This window comes from Styela clava, chromosome 10, assembly GCF_964204865.1.
Source record: "Styela clava chromosome 10, kaStyClav1.hap1.2, whole genome shotgun sequence".
Classification (NCBI taxonomy): Eukaryota; Metazoa; Chordata; class Ascidiacea; order Stolidobranchia; family Styelidae; genus Styela; species Styela clava.
The window spans coordinates 14,526,017-14,544,827 of record NC_135259.1 but is presented as its reverse complement, the minus strand read 5'-3'; the positions used below and the strand labels follow the sequence as shown (position 1 = coordinate 14,544,827).

Sequence of the window (18,811 nt, the reverse complement as noted above, 5' to 3'; positions counted from 1 at the left end):
TGTCTCGAAGGATTGTTTCCAGTAGGCGGCCGTAAAAATTTGAAATGGTTTGAATTTCAGTCAGCGAATGGACTTGCATACTATATCCAACTTCTCTATTCGTTTTATGATTACTTTGTATAAATAGATTTTAACTTGTATGGGCATAAAACTACCTGTGCGGACATGAAATAAAAAAAGATAGAAATATCTATTTCATTTCTTTCCTTGTGGAATCTGGGGCAGACTTTTATACTACTTTGTCTATGATAGATAAATATGATTATAGAAAATTGTATACATTTGTTGCAAAACTGATCGTAAGGATTATTTTCTATGAATAACAGCAGCGACTTCAGCCAGGTAGCTCAGTAGTCCAGGTCCCAATGAACAACTAGACTATATGCCATGAGAAAATTGACGTTTTACATTTTTCTGTTACAATAGAACATAACTTATAGTTCTTATAAGTATACAATTTCTACGGACATGAAAAGAGCAACATTACTTACTATTACTTTCCTCTCAATGTGGCGTTTAGGACAGACTGCAACTACATGTAAGTGTCAGACTAGAAAACTTGATTTAATTAGTTTTTGAGATTGCAAGAGAAGTCTTGTCTCAAAATGCTTTTTTCAAAAAGTACTCACAACAAAGTAATAGCAGAGATACGCAGAACGCTATTCATCTTCGATTCATGCGTGGCATAGTATAATTTTCTGGAAACTAAAATAAAATTTTGCGCCTCAGTTTTAGAAATATGAAAAACTCAATTAACATGAAATTGTGATGTGCAATTTCAATTGATTCGTGAGCCTCGAAGCTAACTTCTTCCAACACTAGCTAATAATATGTTATTCATTCAGTTACAGAATTGACTACTGGTACTCAAACATCGCCAACAACGAGTAAGTTAATTCATAAGTAGTTTTCACTTTTTCTTTCAATCGTCAAATATCTTACACTTTCTCCATCATATCCAAGGAAGCATTCGCTTAGACCGGTGATTTTCAACCGTTGTTTCGCGTCACCATAGGCTGCCACCAGTACCGTTTTCATTCAAATCCGTCTATCTATATTAATGTATATATATATATATATATATATATATATATATATATATATATATTGTTTGAATATAACTAAATACATATTAATTTTGCTTTCATTATCAAAATGGTTACACGTTTAAAGGAATTTCGTTTTGCCAGTACAGTAATAGGTTTGCTTTTATATTCAGAGTTATACAACTAGGATAATAAAAAAGAAAATTCAACTATTGCACAGATTCCTCGAGCATCTGAAATAAATCATCATAGTTCAGCGACACTAAAAAGTTTGAAAACCTCTTATTTTAGACTAATACATGCCGACATTTGTTTAAAATGCGGGTGTTTATTTACTTCTCATTATCATAAAACACGAATCGCCAAAACTGATTCTGAAGTCATGCTATCACGCAATCTTCACAACATTAAGTTTTCAAAAATAACGAAGACGACAGGTTAGCAAGCAGCAAAGGTCGCACAGCATGTTTCCTAATTAAATGGAGTGATTTCCAACTAAAGATATATATCAGTCGTTTGATTTTTTTTTAAAGTTACATTTATACAAATGAAGCTTACCAAAATTTTCTTTGAGTTATTTTATTGAGAAGCATGAAGATTTAACCGGAGTTTGGCGTCGGTGTATTCCTAACTGTTTCCCCAACAAAATTACATAGCGTTTGTCTTGAAATCCGATTATCTCATGGCATAATTTGAGAGAAAAAATATTGAAATTGAGACACTTTTTGCATTGCAAGCGCGATTGAAAATGCCATACAAGTAACCACATTTGTCCACTAACATTGCAGAATGATTTCGGCATGATATACTAATATATCGGTTTAATCAGTGGTTCTCAACCTTTTCTCTGTGGCTTAGTCATTCATTGTATTTATTTATCAGCAGGTCAATTAATTTTCTAAAATTTAGATCAATTTCAGCCATACATTTTTCTTGGGACCTATTGTAGCCCTAATGAAAACTCTAGGCCCATTTCAAAAACTCCTCACGATCGACCACATTGAAAAACTCTGGTGTAAATTGCTCCAAGATGTACCAATACATGCCGATATTAGTCTATGAGGTCAGAGTTTCTTACCTCCTCATTATAATAGAACACGAATAGTCAAAACTGACTCTGAAAGTGTGCTCTGACGCCATCTTTACAACAGTATGTTTCCACAATATTTGTCATTCAGCTTAAAGCATGTTAGAGTAAAGTTGATTGCTCAGAATATTTTCAAACGCATTTTAGCTCAGACGCCTCCATCGACAACAACAACATGGCCAACCGCTACTCTTGCTTCGACAACAACATGGCCAGCCACTACTCTTGCTTCGACAACAACATGGCCAACCACTACTTTTGCTTCGACAACAACATGGCCAACCACTACTCTTGCTTCGACAACAACATGGCCAACCACTACTCTTGCTTCGACAACGACGACAGGTTAGCAAAGATTGCACCGCAAGATTTTTAATTTAATGAAGTAATTTCAAACTAAAAATATATCAGTTGTTTTTTTGAAGATTCATTTATAAAAATATAGTTTACCTGAATTTTTGAGTAGTTTTACTGGAAAACATGACGTTCAAATCTAGATTTACCCGGAATTCGGCATCCGCGTACCCCACACTGTTTCGCCAACGAAATCATATCCAGTTCGTCTTGATGTCCGATTATTTCATGGCATAATTTCCCATGTATAATTTGTAAAAATATATATATATTGAAATTGAGACACTTTTTTGCACTGCAAGGGCGATCAAAAACGCCAGTCAAGTAACCACATTCGGCGACTTACATTGTTCAAGTCGCAATGCCATACTCTGCAAGCAGAACTTCTTATTATGAACTAGGTCTATCATTGCAGAATGATTGTGGCATGATATAATAATATATCGTTCAACGCAGTGGTTCTCAATCTTTTTGTGATCCAGTTGTATCTATTTATCAGCTTGTCAAATTGAATTTCCAAACCTATCATCAATTTCAGCCATGCAATTTCTTGGGACCTATTGTAGCCCCAATGAAAACTCTAGGCCAATGTCAAAAACTCCTCACAATCGACCACAATTGACCACTGGTTTGAATAATTTCGTCAGTTAGGCCTATATCAATTTAATTATTGCCTACGTTACTGATTAACATCTGTCAACTTTGGAGGTGCAATGTCTAAATTCAAAACAATGAGCATTGTAGAAATTGACCTACAATTTTCATAATCTTGGAGATTTCCCCAATTGGATAGAATGTTATAAAAACTCGGTGAAGGGCGAAGAAACCCATTCCATATTATAAGCTTGTGTTCAAGAAAATTGCTTTCTACAATGCAAACCTAAATATTGTTATTGATAAAGTCCTAAACGCCGTTTTATGCGAAATTTGTCGAATTTTCTCTGAGATATAATATATACTGGGAAAAGATATTAACTAATATATATGATTACGTTTTTCTCAAAGGCTCTACTACTAAGACTACTACTATGACATCGTCTACTTTAGGTATGTTTATATTATTATTCACCCTTAAGTTGCACTAATCAACCTTGTACCAACCTGAAATTTTTTAGCAACGTACTTTATTTTGTAGTAAGTTTCCATTTCTTGCGGTTACAATTTTTTGCCATTGCTCGACCTTGTGCTACTAACATGTGTCTGACTTGCGAGTACCTTTATGTGTCTATGGAGTAATCTACTTGGCTGTTTATACATATTATATGACATTGGCTGTGTATGTACATCACCAAAATGGCGATATTTGAATATTAATCGGCTGTATAGGGATATGTCATTGGTTGTATGTATTGTAAAGAATATTTAGTTGGCGCTATATGTAAATGTTTGGCTGTAGATCTATATCACGTTACCAACCCACTCCAAAACACGAGACAGGTTATTTGTGACTCCTGGTGCGTCGGCGGTCGTTCCAGAATTCCCCTCGTGAATGATTTCTGGTTCATCCTGTAGCAATTTTACTAAATATGCCGCCATATTTACAAAGCATGAAATTATAGCAGTATATATATTTACATAAATTTTGTGACTTACTCCGCGTTTTGAAGATTAAATTGTTATCTTCTGAATCTCTCGACACTTTTTCACTTGAAATTACTTATTTACATTTTAATCAAAAATAAATTTGTCAATCTCAATCTTTGCTTTTTTGTACAGGTTGTCCAGGAGGATATGAGAAGAATCCTAACGGAACAAATCCAACGTGCATCGACATCAATGAATGCGCGTTGAGAAAGCAATGTTTTATGACAGGACAGGTTTGCGTCAACACTCTTGGATCTTACACCTGCATCTGTGCTGAAGGATTAGCTCAAGCCGTTAGCAATGGCGAATCTAATGGCTGTTTTCGTGAGTTGTAAAATATTAGTAGATGCTTTTATTGAGCCTTGTTGAAATGCATGAAAAACGCATAAAAATTGTTTATTTGTTTTAATTTAAATCTCTCGTGGAAAAATCATAGTCAAAGAATTATTTCATCAAAACAAAAATTACAACTTGAATCCACTTAATATGCCTTACTTTATTTTGTTCACGTTTGCGTATTTTGGCATGTATATAGGCTTTTATCGTGTTTTATATGAAAAAATGTAGGCCTACTTTTCCAAAGGCCAAATTTTCATACCATATCATCGCGCAATTATGCCCTTTTCATTAGTTTCTTGCTAACAGCTTATTTTATATTCATAGCTGTTACTTCCATGACTCAGCGGTTCGAAATACCATTCACAGAGCAACTGGGAAATACAAGTTCTCTAGAATTTATGAGAAAGTCAGACGAATTTGCACGAAATATATCCGAGAGTTATGGCGAATCAGGAATCGAAGGGATGTTAGTCAAAGTCACAAAGTTCACAAACGGGTCTGTCATAGCCTGGTTTGACATCTTTGCAAATAAAGAAACCGCGTTTTCGCCTGAAGATATCAGATCTTTGCATAATCAAAGCTTGACGTCCAACTATTGGGGAAGAAATCTGCCAAACGTGAAAGTAGATTTTCCCGAAGTTGGTGAGTATGCTCGCTCTTGTGGTCTTTATACATGTTTAGGGTAAAATATATTTCTTTTGCACTTCATCTTAGGTTACACTCCTCTCCTCCTAATTTTTTAATTCTACTCGTTATTATTACTTATCGATCTTGTAAGTATGTTGATAGGTATTTGTCTGTTTTTCTGTCTGTTAGATGCACGCGATACCTCACGAAAGCGAGGTTGAATCTGCTCCAAATTTTGCATGTGCATTCAGCATATCTCGGAATCAGAAGCCTATTAATTTTGGGTGAATTATGTCGTATAATTAGCGAGTTATTAATCAATTAGTGATGGGGCACGCGGTGTCGCTATTGAGTCAGAGTGAAGTAATCGAAACTGCAGATCTGATAAGTCGGCGGTCTCCAATCGCTATCTGGTTGTTATACTTCACAATGTTCTTGAGGAAAAATATTTTTTGCTGTTATGTCGTTGTTCCTTTCCTTGTTAGAATCTTTTTTCGTTTTCCTGCTGTTATGAAAAAATTGCTTCTCATTAACTGCTGGACTAATTGCTTTGAAATTTTCAGTATTTAAATACTGTATTTATTTTGCTAGGCTATTCTTTTATTTCTTTCAAAAATTTCAGTATGCTCAATGGCTATGCGGTATATGGGATTCGGTTTTGTGTGAGATGACATCATCAAAATTAAAAAATACGTATGCCGTTGTTCCGTGACTATATTTCAATGAGCTCGTGGTCAGACTACTAGTACTGTAAAAGACTTGATGCTACTTCATCTTGACTCTCGTGTCCGTATATTTGATCTTTCTCGTTAATTCTTACCCAATTTTTCTTGTATTTCAGCACCGGCCGTTTGTAATGAAGCAAAATTACAATCTGCTGTTTTATATTTCCATGGATCCGTGTTTTACTCGTTTGAACAAACAGGCGCAAACTCGTTAGCGTCATCTAAAGAAACTTGCAAAAATTCAGGTTTATAGTAAATTATATTTTTTTATTTCACTTATGTAAACATCGGTGCACAGTTCACGATATATTAGCCATATTGTTGTACTGCTACTAAAAGCAGGAAAGATGGCGGCGAATCCTGAAAATATGTAGCTGCAACTCAGAAAGTTTGCACTTGGTGTTACAAATGTGGATTCCTATAATTATACACATTTGAAATATATGACGCCTATTCAAATAGACGCTAATCATATGGTTATTTATTAAGATTGAAGCAGAGCCATCTAAATCTAACATACCAAAACTATCTCATTTTATTTGTCATTTTTTGTCTCAAAACTGTCTCATTTTATGTAAGGTGGCGTAACACACAAAGCAAGATAGGCCATGGTTATCGTCCGTGTTATATATCCCTTTCAGTTTGTGTCTGTGTGTCTTGGCTATGTAGGCCTGAACTGCAATGGATTTCATACCAAATGAAAATAAACTTGCAATATATTCCAGCTATCGGTTTCACTGCCACAGTAGAGTGTCATACAAGAACCAACATTGATGGAACCGTCACTGCCTATTACGAATATGCAACTCTTCGCGAAGTATCGTGTGAAGAAAGTCCAGCTAGTTTGTTAGATCAGGTTCAACAGATTTATGGTCAAGTTTATTACCAGGCCTATCCAACAACCAATTCACTTTTTTGGATTTTATATACCTGAAATTTTAAATGAATGTCAAGTCAAGTTTAATTTTTCCAACCAGTAAATGTAAAAACAATAGAACACAGAAAATACGAAATGATAATTTACAGTTTTACTGGGGAAGGGAAGTCGCAGGGAACCAAAGCTGGTTATCGAGCAGTGACACCCAAAATACTATGATATGGTACTTGGCTTATTTCAACTTACTTCAGCTCCTTTAAAATTTTAACAAATTTCAAATTATTTTGTAATATGTGTTATATACAGAAATATATTTATCAACTTGACAATAATGTGAAACCAACTTTGACTGATATTTGTTAATCTCAAAAATTATCCGACCCAAATACATAATACGTGCATTTAAATAGTTGAATATTAAAAGAAAAATTATACCAAATAAGATAAATTTATGTTAAATGCTTGCAGATCAAAAACCATACCGCAACAACAGAAAATGTTGAATCCAACATGGCGGTGGCGAATGTTCTTTCAAGTGATTTCTCTTCAAAAACTACAAAGGACGTGAAAGATGTTGTTCAAGCAATCCACGAGATGAATAACCAAATAAAACAGGATAACATACAGGTGATCAACTATAAAACATATCCGAATATTGTTTCCAATCAAATACCTGCTGATTACATTATAAATAACAAGAGAGTAATGTCCAAATATATGGACACGAAAGTCAAAACGAAGTAGTACGGGTATGTAATCTGTCACAGTAGACTACCTGTACCGCAATCTCCACGACTTCGCCTGACTATCAGAACGTGGCCGTGAACGTAACCGCCATAAGGTGCGCATTTTTTAATTTTGATGACGTCATCGCACACAAAAACAAATCATTCAAATTATTTGAATTACATAAAAGTAATAAATAGCCTTCTAGCGAAAAAAAAACCAACTTGAAAACGATTTTTTACCAACACTGAGAAGAAAAGTAATAAAAAAAAATATATTAACACGATTAACAACAACAAACGATCCATTTCGTATCCAATAACGTAAACTAACGAAAAACTAGCAATTAATGGACATTTGATGGGGATCTTACACGAGCGCTACAATTGCCTTTTGTAACGCATACTTGACAAATGAGTCATGGATTTAGACAAGTTTAGAAAAGTGCATATACATCAGTGTATATATTTGCAACGGAAATTTTCGGAAATCTCAATTTTGCATTGATACTCGTAAAATCTAATATTCGAAATGTTTGGAAATGAAAATAATTTTCACGCTTGCCCAAACCTTTAACATGTGAATAATAAAGACATTTTGGTGAACATGAGACATAAAGACAACCTGGTGAACATTCACCAGTTTATAAATGTTATTACTAGAGGTTGTCAATTTATGAAATCGACAGACGCCAAATTCGACCCGCTAGGTAATTCAATATGGCCCGCTTGGTGCTGCCACAACCAAACTGAAACAAAACTTTGATGTTTTAGTAAAAAATAGCTCAAGGAATTTGTGAAGCTTGCGGTTAAATTTTGTTTTGACACTAGGTTTATTGTTTTCCACTGTTGCTTTTGTAACACTGTAACATTGTTCATAAAATGTGACTCTTTACGTCATACTTACATGGCCAGTCTAGGTGTGCAAAATTTTTGGCTCCTTATCCAAAAACCGTGCCCCCCCCTGGTCTATTGCACAACACTTTTTAAAAAGTATGACAGTTTATAAAAATCGGTAATATCGGTCATTTCTGAATGTTAGTATTAATTTTGGCAAAATCTAATCACTAAAATATGAATCTCAGTATATGACTAACTAACAGGAAATGATAAATGCATTGCAAGTTTTATATAATCATGGTTGGAGTTTCGATGATGCGCTTTCAATATGCTACCTCTCCTTCCCTTCATCCTCTTTTTAGAATACGCATTTTGTTGATTTCTTTGATGACGAGTTGGCATTTTATGTGAATGCGTGATTTGCATAATGATGTAAGCGCAACGTGATGCCTTACATCCGGATCGTGTATTGTTTCATATAATAATTACCAGGATCCTATTTCAGTGCTAAGCAATATCGTAACTTCCACTGCCATAAGTAGATATTTTGGAATTTTCATGAGGATTAATGAACAATTTGCTCGTCGGTGAGCAATAACGTGGCCCTATTTTCATTGCGAGCATTGAGAATCGCAGATAACGTTTGCTATCTTGTTGTTTCATCATCATTTGTTGTTTCAATTTAGATTGTTTACTTCCTTTTAGATCACGGAAAGAACCATGAACTATCTCGTGTGGACGACAGACAACTTAAATAAAGCCTTAAAAAGTAGTAACGACACAGTTCTCACAGATCAAGAAAAACTTCAGTATATTGAAGCTTTGGAAGTATTTTCATCAAATATGATTCTAACGCAAGATAAGATGACAATGACGAGCCCGTCGTCCGTGTTTAAGGTAGGTAAATCATCAGAAAATGTGTATAGAAAAGGTATCTCTCTGTGAATAGTTCAGCTGATATTGGATCTAATATTAATCTATATAATTATGCTTTCGTGTTTCCACATGGACAACGTATTCATATTTATGAAGAGACAAGTTAGTTAAACGAGATGCGTTATTTGGAATTAGTGTAAAGGAACTACTCCTTCATACACCCATAATTCAATATCACTAATACTAACTTTTTAACGAAAATTGTCTTAAGTGATTTCTCGAAACTTTCCACAAACAAATATTTACAGGCACAAAAGATACCGTATATGCCAGGGGCATCACCAGGAGCTATTGAATTTTCCGGATCAATTACTGAAGTTCTGCCAGGATCTGGATCACTCACGCCACCCTCTGTCCAATCAACAATTCCTGCATCAGCAATCCCGGCTTTAACAATCTCAAATATGACAAATGCCTTGTTTTACCTGCACGAAACAGGAGTTTTGTTTCCCAGTCCAAATGATTCTGCGGTGCAAGTTGGTCAAGTGAGTTGGTTGGAATGTTACGGTGTATTTTAGAATATTTCGCCTAATTAGGCATCTCTCGTCATGAAATTGTCCTGAAGAGTAGACACGTTGCTGTGGATAAACGACAACTTGTTCTATTTATATGAAAATATTCCAAGATCAACTAGGAAAGAATCTTTGTCAACTCACGGACTAGCGGAGATATTCGATATATTCGCTTGAGCAATTATGACGTCATGGAACTAACAGAAATGGTCATGCTCTATACAGGATGACTTACTTAACTGATATCATCAATATACAAGGTGTTCCATACAAAGATTTGAAGAGCATATCATTTCCACTCAGTCATGAAGCAAATCCTCTTGACATTCCCATATGTGATAACAAAATTTCTTTTTGTTCGTTTTTAGTTTGTATAATTGATAACTTGATATGGAAAAATATTCTTCAAATTCAATCTTTTCAGGTAGTAAGTGTTCAAATATCAAACACCACATTGCAAAATTTGAAAGATCCTATCCAACATTCTTTTACTCGAGCAGTTGTGAGTGTGCAAATTGAGAAGGTATGTGTATACACTGCTTCCGATAAATAATTATCAAGAAATATCGCTATAGAATAAGTGAGCGCGGTAGCATAGTATCACCTGGGTGGTATTTGAGTAGGGGTGGTAATGCTAAACTGGAAGTCAGCAGATAATTATGTATAGCCTAGCTTAGAAAGAGGAAATGCCTCCTAAATAAGTTGTTTGGTAGTATGTTCTGTTTGCGGCATAGGAAATTTTATTTTTAAATGATTTGAACTAAGTATGGAAATGCGCCTAACAGATAATGTCAGAGTAACATCGACATTTTATTATTTTCGAATACTTCCTCCATATTCTAAATATTGGTCATCTGATACAGGTCAGTGGATGTACGATTAATCTGGAAAGATGTGGATATTTCAGTATTCCAGATTCAACTTGGAAATTTGACGGTTGTGTCACTAATGTTGATCAATCAAATACTTCGACGACATGTTATTGCAATCACACAACTAACTTTGCTGTTTTGGTTGTAAGTATCTTAACTAGATCTCAGAAAGGACTGCAAGCATTGATTTCCGAGTCTTTGTCAGTCTTTTACTCACACGTAATTATTGTTTAGTTTTGATGAAATTACTACTGATAGAACCAGTGAAATCTCTATTCGCCCGATTCAATATATATATAGCCAACGGCTACAAATAGACCATCTCCAATAGGAAATTCCACAACATTCTAGACTTTTTCTAAATTATCCATCTCTGTGAGAATATGCTCATTGCAATTTCAGTTTGACAAAGATCTAGTACAGACATGGGCAAAGTATGACCCGCGGGCCAAATCCGGCCTGTTGGGTAATTCAATCTGGTCCGCCTGATGATGCCACAACCAAACCTAAATCAAATTTCGATATTTTAGCTAAAAATAGCTCAAAGAATTTTTTGAGATTGCGGATAAATTTAGTTATGGCGAGAGGTGTATCGTTTTTCATCTTTGCTTTGTAATACTGTCAATATTGTTCATAAAATGTAACTTTTTACGTCACACTTTGTAATACTGTAAATATTGTTCATAAAACGTAACTTTTTACGTCACACTTTCATGACCCGCAGGTCGAAGGGGTAAAAAATTTTGCCCCCTTGTTCAAAAACCGGGCCCGCCCCTGATCTGGTACGAAGCATATATTGTTGCAATAGAAGTGTTTTAAACACTCATCTATCTAAATTTGCCCTCTTCAAAAAGAGGAGCAATATGTTGGCAATATCTGTCACGCATGGTCCAAATAAATTGTTAAGCTTTATAAAAATTATCATGCAAAAAGATTTGGTGTTTGGATGGAATTGATAAATGATTGTCTTTTTATAGCAAACTCAGCACGTGCAAGAGAATTTAGTATTAGATGTTGTTGGAACTATTGGATGTATTTGTTCAATACTTGGACTTCTGCTTCTTATGATTATTTACTTTTCTTTCAAGTAAGTAACTCTTTCGGATAACTATTCATCTTAGATCATGAAATTTCATAAAAGTTCTGATTGTTTTAAACTAAGTATCACATTGTCTAATCTTAAATCTAGTTTGATTCAAAATTTTATAAAATACGGCTAGATTTGTTTCAGAGTATCATACTCATTGAGCCACTGTGCTTGGGAAGGACTGGTATCGTTGCGATTTTACATTGCCTATATTCAGTTAATTAGATATTGTGTATGGTGATAATCTTCGGTCATGAGATTTCCTACCTGTCACACTAGCATAGTGCAGCTGTGCAGTTTCAAGAATACGTGTTCACGCCGAGTTCGCAAAACTCTCAGAAGATTCCGTGTCCTGCAAAGCACAATAAGTTTCAATATCTGATAACGCACATAAAGAACTTCATTTACCAGCAGAAATGCACTGATTAGAACAGAACAGAATAACAAAAACGCGTCCAACCTCGACGGCAGCCTGTCAAAAATAGAAGGCGGTAAGCTAAAACTGGGTCACGTGGGCAGAGGTGCTCGGAGTCAAAAGTACTCAAATCTTTCCCATTGGTGAATATATCAGTCGAAACAATTACTGCGCATATTCATTTACACAACGAAAGGACATACAGATAAATAAACAACATAAAAAAAGCAAATAAGCAGTCCCCGCCTAACGAAATAACTACTATGAAAGACCGATGCACCGAATAATTCTACAGTATACACATTCAACAGAGCTCTCCGGACAAACAAATTAAATCAAATTCACATGCATCTAAGTATTTGTTTGCTTATTGGATACATTACGTTTCTTGCTGGAGTGGAACGACCCAGAGCTTATTCAGCATGCATTGCTGTTGGATTTATTCTACAGTTCTCATTCCTGAGCGCATGGGGATGGATGTTGATCGAGTTTTTCACCATGTACAAGTGAGAATTTACACATTGTTATGAGTTGGTATCTTTTTGGTATAAATGTTAGTTCAACTGTAAGTATCGTGAAATTTGGGTTTCAAACAACAGGGGGACGGACCCCTTAATAACAGAACTTATAAAAAATTTTAAGTAGCCTACGTCTACTAAAATAAAAAAAAATGTGATAATTAGGACTCAAACGTCTGTATGGTGAAGTGTGGTTGTACTCAAAGTTTCAGTGATCTAGGACGCTTTGCACAGAAGTTATGTGTTCTCTAAAACATGTTTCAAATTACCTGGGCTATGTTTTTTTTTGATCACCCTGTATTCACAACAATACTGATTTGGATAACCTAAAATGGTTTCTTTTACCATTCATGTTACCAATCTTAAGTTCAGATTATCAACGATTATATCCTGACGTGCTTTCAATCTGCGATCAATGTACGAGTATACTTCTCAAAGCCACTTCGTGTTAAGTATTAAGCGATGATCACAAAACACTTGAGAAATAGTGAAATATTTTATTCCAATTGTTTTATTCTAGAAAACTGATAGTTGTATTCACCGAAATCGAAAGTAAATACCTCTTGAAATGCTCGGTTTTTGTATATTCGATGTCGTTGTTCATTACCGGCGTCACACTTATTGTTGCGTATACAACTGGAGACTCCATGCAACACACTAACTGGAGCATAGCACCTACAACTGGTATGATAATTAACATCTACTATTAATAATCAAAAGAAATTTTTCATATTGAAATAAGCTCTTCCAGTCCCAAATTTGAGGAATATTTGGTCTTCCTTGTTCATTCCGTAACATTGGCCAATCAGCAAGATGCAAATAGTGACGAACATTAGATCCTTTCGCATCCGCTCAGACACTTTTGTCATTGGACAGATTTTCAGTCGTGGTTTCAAACAACTCCTCGTTTTCGCGATTTTGAATGTTATTCGTTAGTTTTTGGTCGTGATTACGAAATCTAAGTATGAATCAAATATGTCAATCATCATTTTGCCTTCGTAAATGTTGTAGTTTAATTGCAGTAATCAAAAATTGTCTAGAAATAGCTGTGACAAAATAGGCTAAAATTAACTACCGGTATGCAACGTTTTCTGCGAAGAATGCACTCGTACACGCGTGGTGCGTGCTTTCGGCGAAACTGTTGCTGTGTACGTTTTCGTGCTAAAATGAACTTCAAACGTGCATTTTGCGCTAATAGTACAAGTCACATTAACTTTGGTAACTGCGATATAGAATTTAATATTTAAGACTTCAGAAATGTAGAATTTATATTGTTGAATAAATTGAATGAATTTTCCAACTTTACATACGGATAATCATGACAGTTTACATGCGGATAATCATGACAGCAATTGTTTTGGTAAGAGCTAACCTCAGGATAGTTGTCTAGGTATTTTGTATATTTGTTTTTCTATGATGTTCTTGATCTATACTGCAATATAGAATTTAATATTTAAGACTTCAGAAATGTAGAATTTATATTGTTGAATAAACTAAATGGCTTCCCAACTTTTGGGAATTTATTGCATTGACAAAAATATTTGTTCGGCCGGTTTCAACACAGTTTGAGTCATACCTGGCCCGCGGTCAAAAAAGTTCGGTGACCCCTGACTCAAAATAGTAACACGCTTTTCACAAATGTCAATTTTATTTTCACTCCAGGATAATACTTCGTAATTTGCAACTTCCAGGTTTCGATTTTCCTTGGTTTCAAGCGCGGATTATTTGACTTTCATAAAAATCTCGCCATCTTGAATTTCCAACCCCTTTCAAAATGAAATGTCCAAACTTTTTTACAGATTCTCTCTGCTTTGTCTCACATTACGTAAGCGATCGACTCTGCTGGCTTCATTCGTATTCACTATACTTTGGATTTCTACTTCCAATTGGAATTATTTTCTGTATCAATGTGTTTGGATTTTTTGCTGTTTTGAGAGTGATTACTCGTTCCCCACCTGATGTAAGTATAGCATTGTTTTTATAACCTGGTTGAGAGCATCCATGTGTTGTATTTTCTCCTTATTGTCTCCGAAAAGAAAGTCAGTAGATAGGGCTATAATGTCAAATAGCTGCGAGAGTCATGACTTGCAATCTGCAATACAAAATTCTATTTCAAAATTCTACTCGTGCATCTGTTTTGGTTTTTACCCTTTCCTCTTTTTCCAGCTTGGACAAAAAGTCACAAAAACTCAGCTGAAAGACCACATTTTCCGTATAGCCATGGTAACGGTTCTGCTTGGAGTGACATGGGCTTTCGCAATACCATTAACAATAACGGATGATAAGACTGTGAATCTGGTGTTTGGATCGCTATTTTCAATATTCAATGCATTTCAGGTTTAAATATAAACTATATAATGATATTTATTCTTTGATTTACGCAGTATACAGTTTTTGTAAATTATTGTTGTTGTGAGTAAATGGCTTGCAGCCTCAAGTAATGTACCGATCGATCACAAATTTTCAGCTAAAAGGATGAATGAAGCAGCTAGAAGGCCATTCATTACTTTTAATATTATTTTGATTTTTCTCTGAGTGCTGTAGCACCGATTATTTCACCCATGATTTTTTTTAATTTTATTTAATATGAATTATTTTAGAACTTTTAGTACATTTTATTCTGCTTGCTTGCCCGACGATCTCTTCGGCTAATTTCGTTGTTCAACTAAGACAATATCGGTACCGATGCGCGGTCTTCTTGTTCATGCATTGCTCTCTCATTTTATTATATTTACTCAAGCAATTCGGTTCTATACCGTCACTTTATTTCTTTTCGCAGTTCAAAGGTCAAATCACAAAATAACTTCACAGTGAGATGCCGCATATTTTCGTTACAATATACAGTTTTATTGTATTCGAAGTGCTTAAAAAATCCATTTTAACCACAGGGCCTCTTTATATTTCTTCTTTTTTGCGTGAGGCGAAAGGACGTTCGCGAGAAATGGGTCGGAGCCATTCGGAATAGAATACCATTCTTGAAGAATCGAGGCTTGCTAAAGAAAGAGGGTGAGATGAAGTGATATATATATACATAATGAAATCACTAATTCATGTAACACTAAGATAATTGTGATTTGGGGTTACGCGAGACTAACTCTTCATTATTTCTCTTATGCCAGGACTTCAAAAGCACTATATTCCATCAGGTGTTTTTTCGTTTATAAGAATGTGCAAAAACTTTAATGAAATGTACTCATTTGATATAATTAGCGCTTTAACTCGCTTTGTACCCCTGGGTGTCCACTTGGACCACGTTGGGAAGCCTTGTTCTATGCTTTTGTGCTAGCTAGTGGATCCGGATGCTTACAATAGAAGAATGCTGTAGCAGGAATAAACTGAGATAATTACGTACCAAGATAATTACTGCGTTTTCAATAATGTGTAATGATTCCTATACTACATAGTATTTGCGGTGAATAAAATGTTGCTCGCTCTAATGAAAGTTTTTGCTACAAAATTTATTCTTGGAAAATGTGAACATTCGCGGATAGAACGGCATTCTTGAAATCTTTTTCCTGTTATCAACGAAATTAGTGGAAGTTGAATACTAGTAAAATTGAATAATATTTTAATTTCAGGCCTAGATCAATCTCAAACAGGACACACTGGCAACTCATCAACATTGGGAAGGAGTAACATAACATTTCAAAGCGCAACAAGTTCGTTCTGTTTAGTTTTAGCTATATATAGTTATGTACATTTCCATACTTCCTTATGACGTTTGTTTTGCCTGTTCCCATTTGTCCCTATTTTATGCGTGTCGCTGAATTTTAATAAGGCTGGTCTAAGTGTACTGCTAAGTAACGAACATATTTTTTCTTTTTCCAGTGACTTCCACTCTTCCGAGAGATTCAAAAGTTGGAACGATAGACATGAGAGTCACAAACCTATGATGTCTCTGCCCTTCACGTGAAAACGCAGACATTTCTCAGAGCCATGGACGAGCTTCCTTTTAATTTTTCTTCTAATACTGAAGCGATATGATATTGTTTTGATTCTGTTTAAAAAGCATGATATTTATCCAGTGGTTGGGTTCAAAATTCTAATAACGTGTTCTCTTTTGTATCGAACCCACTAACAAAAGTCTCATTTCAGAGAATGTATCTCACTACGAAAGCCGCATTAACATGACATGCTTTAAATAAATTCAATAGATAACCTTTGAATATAGTTGTCAACTGCGGATGCACTTGACCCATTTGCTGGGGTCGTCCAACGCCTAAAACAAAAAAGGCTACGCCGATTATCACCGCATTCCAAAAACAGGATAACGCGCGCAAACCCTTGTATCCCTCAACTGGGTATGGATGTATATAGATATACCGAATTTTCCTCTCAATAAAATATGTTTCAATAACTTACTCATTTTCTATTTATAAAAATTGTTAAAACGTTTTGTATACTTAACTAACGTTTACTTATGTAAAGAAACCTATCTGGAAATAATATACGTCTAATTCAAACAAGGCCCTTTGTATTAAGACTTTATAATGTAGCCTATACATATTTTAAAGTTGCTAGAGGAAGTGTATTCACAGAAAAACCATTACCATGTTTTACATGCGTCTCTTACACCTATAAAATGCATTTCGTGTTTAAAATAAACAGGCAATGAATAACGAATAGATTTTGTGGCGGCCGGGGGGCACGTAGGACACAACATTTTCGAGACACCATATTTTCTGGAACAGTTGACTTCAAAGAGTTTAACTGTAACTGAAATTTATTCAAATCGTATTTCTTTAAACAATATGTTTGCACTCGTGTAAAGAATTGGGTGCTACTTTGGATAGCGATCTCAGATCTAAAATTGATAATATATCGTCACGATAATAACCAAATTGCGTAAGGCATTTTAAGCAGTTTTGAGAAAAACGTAAGAAACTTTCTAATGATATAGTTATGCTATTTAGAGTCAATCTCCCGTGGTTCAATTTTTTAGTGGTAGCCGGATTTAAATTAATTTGTATGACGCATGCATGTGACGTCATAATGACGCATTGTGACTACTTACGCAGAAATGTGCCTATGACTTGGGGACATACGCAATTTTGCAATTGACTATATGCACCAGTCCTGAAAACGAAACATTCGAAATACGTATGTAATTCCTTAGTATCTACGATGTCTATTCCCCAAAATAGCTCATCTGTATCGATAACATTATTTTTTTTTGTTTAAAACATATATTTCATCAATTTAACAAGCTCTGCACACCCACCGAAAATGAGACTTTTCATATATACAGGGTGTCTCAAATGTAAGAATACACTTTTAATTTTGATTTGCTCTTCAAGTACTCATCATTGAGTGTTCATTTCTTCAGGAAACATAGTATGGATGAGTGGTAAAATTTAGGTATTGTTTGCATTTTTTAACTACCCACAAAATTGCAAGGAGATTAACTCGAGAAATGAGATGCGGAATTGCTGTTTGGCAATTTGGAATTAATTCGGCTCCTACATGACAAACAATTTATGTAATTCATCGTAAATTTATGGAAACTGGATCTGTAGTTGATGCACAAAAATCAGGAATACCAAGGAGTGGACGCTCTGGGGAAAACATTCAAAATCGAATTGATTCCAAATTCCCTGTTAAAGAGGCGCTGAGTTTGCGATAATGATTTACATGCTTCTTGCCAAACAGCAATTTTGCACCTTATTTCTTGAGTTAATCTTCTTGTCATTTTGTGGATTGTTGAAAAATGCAAACAATACCTAAATTTTAAAACTTATTCATACTATGTTTACTGAAGAAATAAACGTTATATGATGAGTACCTTGAAGGCAAATCAAAATTAAAAGTGTATACTATACTTACTTTTGAGACACCCTGTATATTAAATATAAAGAATAAAATAGCAACGCACCATTAATTGAAAGCTAACCAATTTGAATTGGACTCAGATAGTGAATATCACAAGTGCCCATTTTCCTATGCTGTAGTGTAAATTCAAATTCATACGCGCTAAGCTAGAATCTGGGATGCAAAAACTCTAATGCTAAAAATAATTTGGCGATGGGTTTTGCCTTTGTGACCTCACGATAGTCCTGCGGTAAACAATGACAATTCACTATGACGAAACAATTGCGAAAATATGCACGTCTTACAAAATCTCCATTTTTATGGGTTTCGGAATTCTTGGGATAAAATCATAGTTAACATACAAGTGCGAAGTATTACACAAATAACTATTTGATTTAAAACTCAAAACCGCTAAAAATGACTTTCTCAATTCGGTTATTAACTCGACGATATATTACT

At 34.9% G+C, this 18,811-nt stretch overlaps 1 protein-coding gene across 3 annotated transcripts; it reads left to right on the top strand.

Moving 5' to 3' along the window:
• Positions 1–408: 408 nt before the first annotated feature.
• LOC120337548 (uncharacterized) lies at positions 409–17,330 on the top strand. 3 transcript variants are annotated; one of them, XM_078116959.1, is made up of 21 exons: positions 412–538; positions 846–887; positions 2,281–2,478; positions 3,493–3,534; positions 4,204–4,395; positions 4,735–5,052; positions 5,879–6,007; positions 6,488–6,618; positions 7,108–7,266; positions 8,910–9,101; positions 9,389–9,625; positions 10,077–10,175; positions 10,516–10,668; positions 11,502–11,611; positions 12,338–12,532; positions 13,065–13,228; positions 14,344–14,504; positions 14,711–14,881; positions 15,433–15,550; positions 16,129–16,203; positions 16,373–17,330. In XM_078116959.1, the coding sequence occupies exons 1-21, from the start codon at positions 469–471 to the stop codon at positions 16,435–16,437; spliced, it is 3,021 nt and encodes a 1,006-aa protein (XP_077973085.1). In that variant the 5' UTR covers positions 412–468; the 3' UTR covers positions 16,438–17,330. The 3 variants fall into 3 exon arrangements, with proteins under 3 accessions (XP_077973086.1, XP_077973085.1, XP_077973084.1); XM_078116958.1 differs by having other exon boundaries at positions 16,123–16,203; positions 16,373–17,323; XM_078116960.1 differs by lacking the exon at positions 846–887 and having other exon boundaries at positions 409–538; positions 16,123–16,203; positions 16,373–17,325.
• The last annotated feature ends 1,481 nt before the right edge of the window (positions 17,331–18,811 follow it).

What these genes read in the sequence shown, in the direction of transcription:
- LOC120337548 (XM_078116958.1), top strand. Translation starts at nt 469, where the DNA reads ATGAAAAGAGCAACATTACTTACTATTACTTTCCTCTCAATGTGGCGT. An exon ending in TGCTTCGACAACGACGACAG is followed by an intron (nt 2,479 to 3,492) that starts GTTAGCAAAGAT and finishes TTTTTCTCAAAG; the next exon opens with GCTCTACTACTAAGACTACT. An exon ending in GCCCGTCGTCCGTGTTTAAG is followed by an intron (nt 9,102 to 9,388) that starts GTAGGTAAATCA and finishes AAATATTTACAG; the next exon opens with GCACAAAAGATACCGTATAT.